The sequence below is a fragment of the Bufo gargarizans genome, chromosome 1, assembly GCF_014858855.1.
Source record: "Bufo gargarizans isolate SCDJY-AF-19 chromosome 1, ASM1485885v1, whole genome shotgun sequence".
NCBI lineage: Eukaryota > Metazoa > Chordata > Amphibia > Anura > Bufonidae > Bufo > Bufo gargarizans.
This window is the reverse complement of record NC_058080.1, coordinates 50,178,664-50,191,933: the sequence shown is the minus strand read 5'-3', so window position 1 is coordinate 50,191,933 and position 13,270 is coordinate 50,178,664. Positions and strand designations below refer to the sequence as shown.

At 46.5% G+C, this 13,270-nt stretch overlaps 1 protein-coding gene across 2 annotated transcripts in view; it reads right to left on the bottom strand.

Annotated features, from left to right (window-relative positions):
• SLC4A11 (solute carrier family 4 member 11) overlaps window positions 1-13,270 on the bottom strand; it is a 132,930-nt gene that overhangs the window by 38,801 nt on the left and 80,859 nt on the right. For both annotated transcript variants that reach the window (XM_044295378.1, XM_044295381.1), the window contains exon 9: window positions 1,832-1,916. In XM_044295378.1, the coding sequence (XP_044151313.1) occupies window positions 1,832-1,916 (85 nt within the window). The remainder of the gene's footprint in view (window positions 1-1,831; window positions 1,917-13,270) is intronic.

Here is a 13,270-nt window from a genome sequence, read left to right as displayed (position 1 = left end):
CAGTGACATGACGCCCGCAGTCTTTAGGTCACATCAGTTATTAATGACACGCGGAGCTCCTGTGGAAAGCGTTAAGAACATAATACTAGAAGAGTACATGAAGGGTTTGAAAAGCTGAGGGATGAACCACCGAGGGCATTAAATGGAGCCAGGCAGGTGGAGGGGAGCCTATTACCGCTGTTATCTGGCTGTAGTGACAGCTTCTTGACCCATTTCATGCAGCACACGCCATATCACAGAGCAGAGTCAGCTTACAGCAGTAACTAGGTCATATCATTACTGCCGGGGGAAAAGATTTTTTTTTTTCCTTAAATTTTATCTGTAGGTCTTATATAAAGTAAGAAGTGGCAAAAAAAAAAAAGCCTATTCTGAAGCCCTCCTGCTGCGGCCATGTGAGAGCGCATACACTTCACAGAGCAGAGTCATCCTTTACACCATCTGTTGCTTTCTACAGGGACCCGACTACCACACCTGTCATCGCTTCAAAAATATGCTCATTGATGGTGTCAGAACAGGTTCTACTCCTTTTATTTGTATTTTCTCCTTTGATGATTGTGGTACAATACTGGTCGTTATCTGACATGTAGCTTCTGCTGAGCTTCTCATATGATTGTGTCATTAGATAGGTTCCCCTTGGTAAGTGGTATGGTGAAGTCATGGTTGAAATCCACCTTTCTCTAAGGATTTCAATTTTGCTCTACTAACCCAGGCATCTCCGAGGTCACCAGGTTTTCTACCACCAGCACCTCCGAGGTCACCAGACTCACATCCACAAGCACCTCCTAGGTCACCAAGCTCTCATCCACAAGCCCCTTCTAGGTCACCAAGCTCTCATCCACAAGCACCTCCTAGGTCACCAGGCTCTCATCCACAAGCACCTGCTAGGTTACCAGGCTCTCATTCGCTATCACCTCCTAGGTCACCAGGCTCTCATCCACAAGCACCTCCTAGGTCACCAGGCTCTCAACCACAAGCACCTCCTATGTCACCCACATCTCATCCACAAGCACCTCCTAGGTCACCAGGCTCTCATCCACAAGCACCTCCTAGGTCACCAGGCTCTCATCCACAAGCACCTCCTAGGTCACCAGGCTCTCAACCACAAGCACCTCCTATGTTACGAGGCTCTCATTTGCTATCACCTTCTAGGTCACCAGGCTCCCATCCACTATCAACTCTGAGGTAACCGGGGCTTTTAATCGAGATGATCGGGGCTCACATCCACCATCACACCTGAGATCAACCAGGCTCTCATCCACTATCACTTCTGAGGTCACGGGGCACTCATCCACTATCACCTCTGACGTAACTGGACTCTCATCCACTAGGACCTTCAAATGCTCCCCAAGCACCTCCAAGGCAGTCGGGGCCTCCCCAAGCACCTCCAAGGCAGTCGGGGCCTCCCCAAGCACCTCCAAGGCAGTCGGGGCCTCCCCAAGCACCTCCAAGGCAGTCGGGGCCTCCCCAAGCACCTCCAAGGCAGTCGGGGCCTCCCCAAGCACCTCCAAGGCAGTCGGGGCCTCCCCAAGCACCTCCAAGGCAGTCGGGGCTCTTAAGCACCTCCAAGGCAGTCAGGGCTTCCGTAAGCACCTTAATGGTACTCAGGTTCCCCTAAGCATCTCGCAGATGGCTGTACTATATGCATCTTTAGTGTTGTTGACATCCCGTCTATAGGTGACGTCCTCTACACCGTCTTCATCCTCCTCTGTCCTCAAGGATACTGACCTCTTCCTGCATTTGTAAGGCTGTAGATCCCAAGGAGTGAATGAAGCCATCTATGTGAAACAAGGGAAAATGACCAAGTTCTAAATGTATACAAATGAAATCTTACCGTCTGTGAAGTCCAGAGGGTAGACCGGTAGCCTGCGTGCAATGTCATCGAAAATTCCCTTCCCCACATTGAAGAATTCTTGTAGCTGTAGAGATTAAGGGAATAATGTAAGGGTCTCACCAAGTTGATCCCCTCAGACTAGAGCTCATATCACTAACGAGAGGACGTCCTGGGCAATCGGTGACACCAAATGGCCAATATCTAATGTCCTAGTCCAATGACCAGGTAGACTTTACAATAGAGGTCTCAACTCTCTCAGCATAACCAAGTATGTCCCGTCACATAGGTCACTGGTCAGATGGAAACCAGTGCCATGGGTCAAAAAAGAGGCAGTAACAGGATTGTTGAGTCTTTAAAAATATTACATAATGAGTCATTCTTCCTACTCTACACTGTACTCTTATTTTCAAGATCTTAAGACCCAACTCCCTCCCCCATACGATCCTCCAAAATGGACAACCCCTTTAAGAGTGCATAAATGTATACCCTTATGTTCTTTAAAGGCCATATCTTTGTTCCTGGGGGTCACTTATAATTTCCAGTAGTGGAGACCAGGACCTGGTATCAGTCTGCTGGAAGTCAAGAACTGACCAGGATGAAGAAAACAAAGTGCAAGGCTCATGCTATGAGATCCAGAATGCAGTGAGGGGTAGTTCAGAAACTGGAGAAAAGTTTTGCCTTTTGTCTGGTATTCCTTGAAGTAGGTTGAGCTGCAGTACCACATGCAGCCTATGGACATAAGTGGCGCTGTTTCCATACAAAATGTAGATCCTGCATCATAAGTTCTGAGTTGTCCCATTGTGTAACTCACACTACTGTCAGCCACGATGACCGCTCAAAGGGCTTGTCGTCACTTTCTTGGAAACTGCTGGTACTAATAGGAAAACTGATAAATGTAAGTGAATGGAAACTCCTCTAATGTACATCTGAAACCCTGCAACTGGTCAGCGACTCAAGCATTGAAAACACATATGTGAGTAGACGTGCATCACACAGAACTGGGACTCACAATCCACATGTTATCTGCCACAGGTGACAATGGCCCCCGCATGTCCGCAACGAAACCACGGAGGGCAAAGCTGACAGCCTAATGGATGAAGCTTCACAGAGCAGACTCAGCAGAGTATGAAGCAAGGTGGAGCATCACGAGGAAGAGCATGGAGGAAGCACAGGAGGCCACAGTATGAAAAAGAACGGCATTTTATCACCTGTCCACATGTAGTGCCGGGGGCCGTCTGCTGCTCGTCACAGAGGAAGACAAAGAGCAACTCCTGGTAAGAATCAAAGGGGGCAGTACTATACTGACTATGCTGAATGATGAGGGCGGTATTATAGTAGTTATAATCTTGTACATAGGAGCAGTATTATAGTAGTTATATTCTTGTACATAGGAGCAGTATTATAGTAGTTATATTCTTGTATATAGGAGCAGTATTATAGTAGTTATATTCTTGTACATAGGAGCAGTATTATAGTAGTTATATTCTTGTACATAGGAGGCAGTATTATAGTAGTTATATTCTTGTACATAGGAGCAGTATTATAGTAGTTATATTCTTGTACATAGGAGCAGTATTATAGTAGTTATATTCTTGTACATAGGAGCAGTATTATAGTAGTTATATTCTTGTACATATGAGCAGTATTATAGTAGTTATATTCTTGTACATATGAGCAGTATTATAGTAGTTATATTCATGTACATAGGAGCAGTATTATAGTAGTTATATTCTTGTACATAGGAGCAGTATTATAGTAGTATATTCTTGTACATAGGAGACAGTATTATAGTAGTTACATTCTTGTACATAGGAGACAGTATTATAGTAGTTATATTCTTGTACATAGGAGGCAGTAAGTATAGTAGTTATAATTTTGTACTATATTGGAGGCAGTCTTATAGTAGTATTTCATGTACTCGGAGGCAGTATTATAGTAGTTATATTATTGTATTAGGAGCAGTATTATAGTGAGTTATATTCTTGTACATAGGAGCTGTTATTATAGTAGTTATATTCTTGTACATAGGAGCAGTCTATAGTAGACATTCTTTTTACATAGGTATCCGTATTATAGTAGTTATATTCTTGTACAATAGGAGCCAGTATTATAGTAAGTATTTTCTTGTACTAGGAGCCAAGTATTCTAGTAGTTTATTCTTGTACCTAGGAGGCAGTATTATAGTAGTAATACTTTTGTACATAGGAGGCCGTATTATAGTAGTATCGTCTTGTACATAGTAGGCAGTATTATAGTAGTTTATTCTTGTTACATAGGAGCATTATTATAGTAGTTATATTCTTGTACATAGGAGCAGTATTATAGTAGTTATATTCTTGTACATAGGAGGCAGTATTATAGTAGTTATATTCTTGTACATAGGAGGCAGTATTATAGTAGTTATATTCTTGTACATAGGAGCAGTATTATAGTAGTTATATTCTTAACCAAATCTCTTTTTATTGGTCATACCATGTGCAAACAGAAATGTACTGATACAAGATCCTTTTTTTTTTACATCAATACACATACATGGAGCTTCAATAACGGCAGAAGTAGAGTACAATTTTCCAGGCACTTTCAGCAATCTGCTCCAAGCAGAGATAATCAAAGACCTCTTCAAAAAGTAAACACATGGACCGTAATCCAGATATCACAACAGATAGAAGTCAGAACAAATGAAAATGAAAAGGACTGGGAGACAAACAAGGGGAAAGAGGGGGAAAGGGGTGGGGGGGGGGGGTGTTATGCTCTAACCAGCAGGATGTTTAAAGTTTTCCCAGGGGCTCCATGTTTTCAGAAACTTCACACGTGTATGTGACTCCCAATGGGCCAGCTCCTCAAACCTATATAGCTGATCTATCTTTCCCATCCACCTCATAACAGTAGGAGGTTCGGTTTGTCGCCACAGAAGGGGGATTAAGAGCTTGGCCGCTGTAATAAGTATAGTAGGCAAATCTGACTTAGTTGGGGTGAACGACGTGTTTGGGCACCAGAGTAAGATCAACTTGTGATCCAAGACAATGGAGGTAGAACAAATCTTGTTCAATTCTTTTTCTATTTGTCTCCAATAGGGGCGAATATTGGGGCAGCTCCACCATATGTGCGAAAGAGAGCCGATGCCCGCTCCACACCTCCAGCAGACCTCAGGAATCTCCGGATTAAGTCTATGAAGGAACTCCGGTGTTTTATACCAGCGGGTTAGCAACTTATACGAGTTCTCCTGAATTTTAATGCAACGGCTAAAGCCGTGTGAATGGGTCAGTACAAAGGCTTTCTCTGGGTCAGACAGTGTTAGGGATAGTTCTTTTTCCCAGGAGCCTATAAAGTGGGGTTCAGAATACGCAGAGGATAGTAATTCTTTATACATCACTGAGAAGGGTCTGCTGGAGGGTCGAGCGGACCTCAGCCTCCGCTCCAGCCAGGTGGGTGAAGTAAGGTGAGAGGTCTGCAACTTCAAAAGCTTAATATCTCTCCTAAAGCTATGAAGATGAAGAAATGCAATTGATTTGACCCTAGGCAATCCAAGTATCCCCTCCCAATCCAGCCCTCCCCCTGCGGACACCACCTCCTGTAAAGTGTGATTTCTGAGCAAAGCCCATACTCCCGTGGCATTCGATATCTTAGGATTGATAAAGGACTGCAGGAGATGTAGCGGAAGGTCAGGGCTGGGGAAGTTAAGTGTCTTGGAGCCATACAACATGGACCAGGTGAGTAGCACCCCTCTCCACAATAATGGCAATTTAGAGGCCGTGGGGGGACATGAGCGAACACCCCACAGTATTAACCTTTCACGGTCTGTAAGTAAAGCTCGTTCCAAGCGTGAACAAATATTTTCAGAGCGGTCTGAAAGGAGGCCCAAACCTCTACACATAAGATTTGCTTTGTAGTACCCGTGAATATCAGGTAGCCCAAATCCCCCAAACCTCCTCTCCCTAGTCAGAATGGCATAGGCTATTCTAGGGGACCGACCTCTCCAAAGAAAGAGGGACAACATCCGGCGAACCTCTATGAAGTAGGACTGCGGGATCCATATAGGTAATGTCTGTATGAGGTACAGAAATCTAGGAATTATATACGTTTTCAAGTAATTTTTCCTTCCTATCCAGGAGATAAATGGCATGTTTAAGGATTGTAATTGTGTCCTGACAGACTTCAGTAAATGCAGGTAATTAGACGGGAACAGCTCTTTGGGATCCGCTGTAACACGGATGCCAAGAAATGGTATTTCTTTCGGGGCCCACTTGAAGGGGGTGGAGTTTTTCAGGTGTTGCACCACACCAGCAGGGCAGGAAATATTAAGGGCCATGGATTTGGAGTAATTAATCTTAAAATTGGAAACAAAGCCAAACTCTTCAAAAATAGCAAGCAATTTGGGGAAAGACGTCTTAGGGTTTGAGGTCATCACCAGTAGATCGTCCGCAAAGGCAGCAGTCAGGTGTCTCTGAGATCCTATGGTGAGTCCCTCAATCCCAGATGATTGGCGAATTTTGCTTAAGAGTGTCTCCATCACCATTACAAATAGTGCCGGAGAGAGTGGGCATCCCTGGCGTGTGCCATTTGTGATGCCAAATGATGGGGAAAGGGTCCCGTTGACTTTGACCCTGGCAGAGGGGGCCAAATATAGTGAGAACACAGCAGAAATAAATTGCTCCGGTATTCCAAATTTGGACATAGTTTTAGACATGAAGGGCCAGCTCACCCTGTCAAAAGCTTTTTCCGCATCAGTGCTCAATAACGCTACCGGCACCGCCTTAGCTCTCGCCCAAGACATCAGATGCAATAGACGGATGGTGTTCTCTGTGCCCCGTCTGCCAGGGACAAAGCCAACCTGCTCACCATAGATTATATCTGGGAGTATCTGCTGGAGACGCTGGGCCAGTATTTTCGCCCACCATTTGACATCCACATTCAATAATGAAATAGGTCTGTAACTGCCGCATTCAAGGGGGTCTTTATTCTCTTTAGGGAGAATGGTCACATGGGCCATCAGGGATTGAGAGGGCAAAGAACCACCCTGTAGTAAATAGTTGCATAAAGAGTTAAAGTATGGAAGGAGTGTGTCTTTAAAGGTTTTATAGTATGCAATATTTAGGCCATCGGGGCCGGGACTTTTACCAGATGGGATAGAAGATAAGACTTTCAATATCTCTTCATCTGTAATCGGGGAGGTGAGTTGGGAGATCTGAGAGGGGTTCAGTGATGGGAGGTTAATCGAGCTAAGGAAAGCATCTGATGCCTTGGCAATCATATCAGGAGTTGCTTGGTTCGGAGGGGGTAAATTATATAAACCGGAGTAAAAGGCGCAAAAAGCCTTCGCTATCTCAGGTGTGGTTTTACGTGTGATACCCGCTGCGTCCTTAATGGCAGGAATAAAGGAGTCTGTCTGCTGCTTCTTACTAAGCGCTGTCATTAGCTTATTTCCTTTGTCACCATGGGCGTAGGCTTTAAACTTCGCTCTAAACAGTAATTTGGCAGAGGTGACATTTAAAAGATTCTTTAAATCATTCCTGGCTTCATATAATTCAGCAGCTACTTGGGAGGCCTGGGACTGCTTGTGTGAAAGTTCAAGGGCCGAAATACGGGACACTAACAGGTTTTGGGCCTGGGAACGCTTTTTCCTGATATGAGAGCCAAGTGCAATCAGCTCACCCCTAATCACAGCCTTGTGTGTCTCCCAAATAATGGGGATAGCTGGGGCAGATGGGCCGGATGCATTTATCTTGAAAAACTCTACCAGTAAAGCTGACAATTTGGAAACACTATCAGGATCCTGGATAAGAGTGTCATTCAGTCGCCATGTCCAGTCTTTCTTTGGGAGGTCGGTCAGAGATAAGGTCATGGAGATTGGCGCATGATCAGATAATACAATGTTCCCAATTTTAGCACCAGAAACAAGTGAGGCATTAACTGATGAGAGAAAAAGGTAGTCAATCCTATGGTACGATGCTTTGGCATGAGAATAGAAGGAATAATCCCTTCCAGAGGGATTCAATGTGCGCCACACATCCATTACCCCCAGTCTCCTCAAAGAAATCTTGAGACGCCTCAAGAGTCTGTGCGTAATGGATGACCTGCCTGCAGACGAGTCTAGAGACGGTTCAAGGGCCACATTAAAATCCCCCCCCAAAATAAGCATTCCCTCTTTAAAGGCACTCAGCTGCTTGAGGGTCTGAACGAGCCATGGGACCTGACCCCTATTAGGGGCATAAACATTCGCCAGGGTAACAGAGGTGCCAGCAATCAGGCCCTTTAGGAACAGAAACCGCCCCTCAGGATCCGTTAAGTGCGCCGCAAGCTGAAACGGAAGATTTTTGTGCACTGCAACGCTGACCCCTCTGCTAGCCGAGGAATGGGTGCTGTGAAACCACTGGGAGAATTTTGCAGTAGACAGTTTTGGGACCTTCCCGGTTTTAAAATGTGTTTCCTGCAAGTAAGCTATAGAAGTTTTATCTTTATGCAAAAGTGACAGTACCTGAGATCTCTTACATGGCTCGTTCAGACCCCGAGCGTTCAGTGAGGATACGACAAAGGAAGTCATGACAACCTGGTATAAAGTGGGAGAAGAGCATATGCCACCTGAGAAACATATAATGCAAGTACACAATAAAACGTGATAGAGCATGGAAGGAGGACAAAAGGAAAAAAGACAGACGGACAGACAGGGGAAGACAACAAACGGGTAATAAAGCAAATTAAAGACAGATAAACAAACATCTGAACTGAGCGATCAAGCTCGCATTGTGGGAGTCCCATGAGACATCTGATGCAGGCTAGACCCTTTCTCATTGTGGCAGTAAGCCGGGATCTAACATCAGAGGGGGGCTTCCATGGGACAACTGAAAGCCGCTGAGAGGCTGTCAGGAGGGGGGTGAACCTCATGTGATGAGGAGCTGGTGAAACCCCATAATTGAACTAACTGGGGTAGAAGAAAACATAGCCACAAAACCGTCCGAACCAGGACATGGCCACACGGGTTCAAGTGGACGTTAGGCCACACAGTCAACTGTGGTCTTCAGCCAATGAACTAGGCCACTATGGACCGCAAAGCAGGATAGCGTCCATAATTCAGAACAATACTTCTCCATTCGGGAACGATCGCAAGATCTGGAGACAGGGGCATACAACCCGGCATTATGCTGCACAGCCGCATCCGCTGTACTAGGGAAGATGAAGAGCCTTATGCAGGCAGCAGGAGGCTAAGGTGTGCAGCTCAGGTGTCTCGGCGGCTTTTCTTGCTTCTCTCCGCTTTGCCTGGGGAGACTTCTGACCAAGTCTCGACGCTCGGAGGGGCAGGTAAGGGATCCCCTTGGTCAGCGGGCATCCATGACGGGACATCAATGGGCGTCAGGCCCAGCGGACCCCAGATGGTCTTCAGATCCGCCGGTGTACGGACCGTGAGCTGCCTGCCATTCTTCAAAATGGCCAGGCCAAATGGGTATAGCCACCGGAACTGTGTGGCGGATGCCTTTAAGGCCTCTAGTAGTGGCTTGAGTATGCGCCGCTTTGCCAGCGTGGTGGGCGCTAGATCTTGAAAGAACAATATGGCGGAGTCTGCATACCTCAGGTCTTCAGCTTCTCTGCCGGATCGAAGTATGTCCGCTGTGTCCACATAACTCAGCAGACCGCAGATCACATCGCGTGGTGGGTCAGATGGCTTTGGCTTTGGCCGCAGTGCGCGGTGGATGCGTTCCACCACCACCGTGGCAGCCCGGTCTGGGCCTAGTAGCTGGGCGAAAATTTCAGACGCTACCTTGCGGAGGGCCTCATGCGCAATGGATTCCGGCAGGCCTCTGATTCTCAGGTTCCGGCGTCTGCTCCGGTTCTCCTGGTCCTCTATCCGGAGTAAGGCTTCATTAAGCATGTCCCGGTGCGCCTGTAGAGCCTGACAGGTCTTTCCCTCGTGCAGGAGGATCGCCTCTTGTGAGGCTTCCAGCGCCACCACTCTATGACCTAGGCCCCGGAGGTCTTCTTTAATATCCTCTAGATCCCTCTTCAGGGGAGCCAGAGCCGCATCCAGAAGCTCCTTAAGAACTTCCTTAGACAGGTTTGAACGCCTCCGCGGCAGTCTGCATACCGATGCCTCCGATGCGCTTCCCGCTTCAGACGGGTCTTCAGCGTCTGATGGCTGCGGCGCTCGCGGCGCCATTTTGGAGCTCTCGGCGGGACGCAGCTTTGCCTGCTTTGTGAGGTACTGCTCCATATCAGGCTGCTTCGACCGAGCGGGTGTCAGCTCAAGTTGTTCCCTGGGCCGGTCTTTGCTTGGTTTCCCCATTAGTGAGCAGTTTTATAGCAGATGAAGGGGTTTAATCACCAGCAGAAGTGAGGAGCTCAGGAAGCTGCTGCCATTCAGCTTCAAGGTCAAGCTCCGCCCCCCATAGTAGTTATATTCTTGTACATAGGAGCAGTATTATAGCAGTTATATTCTTGTACATAGGAGCAGTATTATAGTAGTAATATTCTTGTACATAGGAGCAGTATTATAGTAGTTATATTCTTGTACATAGGAGGCAGTATTATAGTAGTTATATTCTTGTACATAGGAGCAGTATTATAGTAGTTATATTCTTGTACATAGGAGCAGTATTATAGTAGTTATATTCTTGTACATAGGAGGCAGTATTATAGTAGTTATAGTCTTGTACATAGGAGCAGTATTATAGTAGTTATATTCTTGTACATAGGAGCAGTATTATAGTAATTATATTCTTGTACATAGGAGGCAGTATTATAGTAGTTATATTCTTGTACATAGGAGGCAGTATTATAGCAGTTATATTATTGTACATAGGAGCAGTATTATAGTAGTTATATTCTTGTACATAGGAGGCAGTATTATAGTAGTTATATTCTTGTACATAGGAGCAGTATTATAGTAGTTATATTCTTGTACATAGGAGCAGTATTATAGCAGTTATATTATTGTACATAGGAGCAGTATTATAGCAGTTATATTCTTGTACATAGGAGCAGTATTATAGTAGTTATATTCTTGTACATAGGAGGCAGTATTATAGTAGTTATATTCTTGTACATAGGAGGCAGTATTATAGTGCTTAGACACTTGTACATAGCTTGTTCCTACTGACCCCCTGGTTTATTTGGCATGATGGCCTATCATACACCACCTCTGCGGTAAACTACCAGCCGGTCCCCGGTGACTAACGTGAACAGGCTGGCTTGTTGCTCTGAGACACAGACCAGAAGACAGAAGAAGGAGTTGTGGCAGACCTGCCTGGAAGGCCCAGCTCTTGGAACCAGCAGCAAATCCTCCAGGAGAAGAGTAAAAGGACAAAAAGAAAAAACAAATGAACTGGCAATAACTTAAAAGTACAAAGAAAGCGGCAGGTAACGGCAATGGTTTACCAAGGGTAGGTCCACAAGCACCAGATTTGCTTAAGAACATTTCTGGAAGCACTTTTACACTAAATCATGCAGATTATTGTGTGGATTTCCCTGCAGAAAACAGTTGAGTGTAAGGAAAAAATAAAAATAAAAATGATAAATGGATATATAATGTCAGAATACTCTGCCCTCCTGATACCGGGCGGTATGCTGCTCCGCACCCATACCATCAGACCGCTGTGCCTGTGACCGGCTCCTGCGGTGCATGAGGTGCAGTGTGATTACTGGAAGTGTGCCACAAGCAGGGGGTGTCAGGAGACGCGAGTATAGTGTTTTTATTTCATTTATTTATTTATTTTATGTATCCAGACATGTAGATTTTGCGGCTAATCCACAGCAAATCTGCAAACAACTGGGGTTTTGTAGTGGATTTTGACTTCTCCACTGAACTCAATAGAAAAAAAATCCAAATAAAATCAGCAAAAAAAATTGACATGCTGTAGATTTTAAAATCAGCCCTGTGTGCGGTGCACGTTCATGCTCAGATCACTCTGCCCCGTCCTCAGTGTGTGCGGTGCACGTTCATGCTCAGATCACTCTGCCCCGTCCTCAGTGTGTGCGGTGGACGTTCATGCTCAGATCACTCTGCCCCGTCCTCAGTGTGTGCGGTGCACGTTCATGCTCAGATCACTCTGCCCCGTCCTCAGTGTGTGCGGTGGACGTTCATGCTCAGATCACTCTGCCCCGTCCTCAGTGTGTGCGGGGCACGTTCATGCTCCGATCACTCTGCCCCGTCCTCAGTGTGTGCGGTGCACGTTCATGCTCAGATCACTCTGCCCCGTCCTCAGTGTGTGCGGTGCACGTTCATGCTCAGATCACTCTGCCCCGTCCTCAGTGTGCGCGGTGCACGTTCATGCTCAGATCACTCTGCCCCGTCCTCAGTGTGTGCGGTGGACGTTCATGCTCAGATCACTCTGCCCCGTCCTCAGTGTGTGCGGGGCACGTTCATGCTCAGATCACTCTGCCCCGTCCTCAGTGTGTGCGGTGCACGTTCATGCTCAGATCACTCTGCCCCGTCCTCAGTGTGTGCGGTGCACGTTCATGCTCAGATCACTCTGCCCCGTCCTCAGTGTGTGCGGTGCACGTTCATGCTCAGATCACTCTGCCCCGTCCTCAGTGTGTGTGCGGTGCACGTTCATGCTCAGATCACTCTGCCCCGTCCTCAGTGTGTGCGGGGCACGTTCATGCTCAGATCACTCTGCCCCGTCCTCAGTGTGTGCGGTGCACGTTCATGCTCAGATCACTCTGCCCCGTCCTCAGTGTGTGCGGGGCACGTTCATGCTCAGATCACTCTGCCCCGTCCTCAGTGTGTGCGGTGCTTCCCCTCTCCTCCTGCTACTGATATACTGACAGGAGGAACTGCAGGGGGGCAAGACGGCTTCTGTTTTCTTTATTTGCTTTTAGGTTGTGTTCATATTTGAGTCAGAGACTCAGTCACATTTGATGGAAAAGATAATGCTACATGCAGCGCAATTTTTTCTGGCACGGTGATGGACCCCATGATGGATAAGAACAGACTCCATTTTAAGGCAATACGGTTCATCGGGCGCTGTAGGTGCCCGTCGTGTGACAGATCCAGCACTGCCTCATGGTTTGTTTTCAACAGAAGCCGATGTAAGCAAAGTTTTAACAAAGCGTTTATTCACAGGGCGCGTGAATACCTATAAGACGAGCGAGACGCTGTCCTGCACCACAGAGGGAGGATCCTGCACCACAGAGGGAGGATCCTGCACTACAGAGGGAGGATCCTGCACCACAGAGGGAGGATCCTGCACCACAGAGGGAGGATCCTGCACCACAGAGGGAGTATGTGTTTTCTATTTATTTTCTTACTTGATAGGCAGCCGACACCATCAGTAGCCATGTAGCTGCTACATGAACATGTCTCCCTCCAGGAGTGCAGCCCATACGTCATCACTTTCTTATCGTATGCATCACTTTCTATCATATCCTACAAGGTAACTCAAGTATGGGCTGGACTCTAGAAAAGAGGATATACATGGTACATACAACTACCTGAACTCGAAGGGAAAA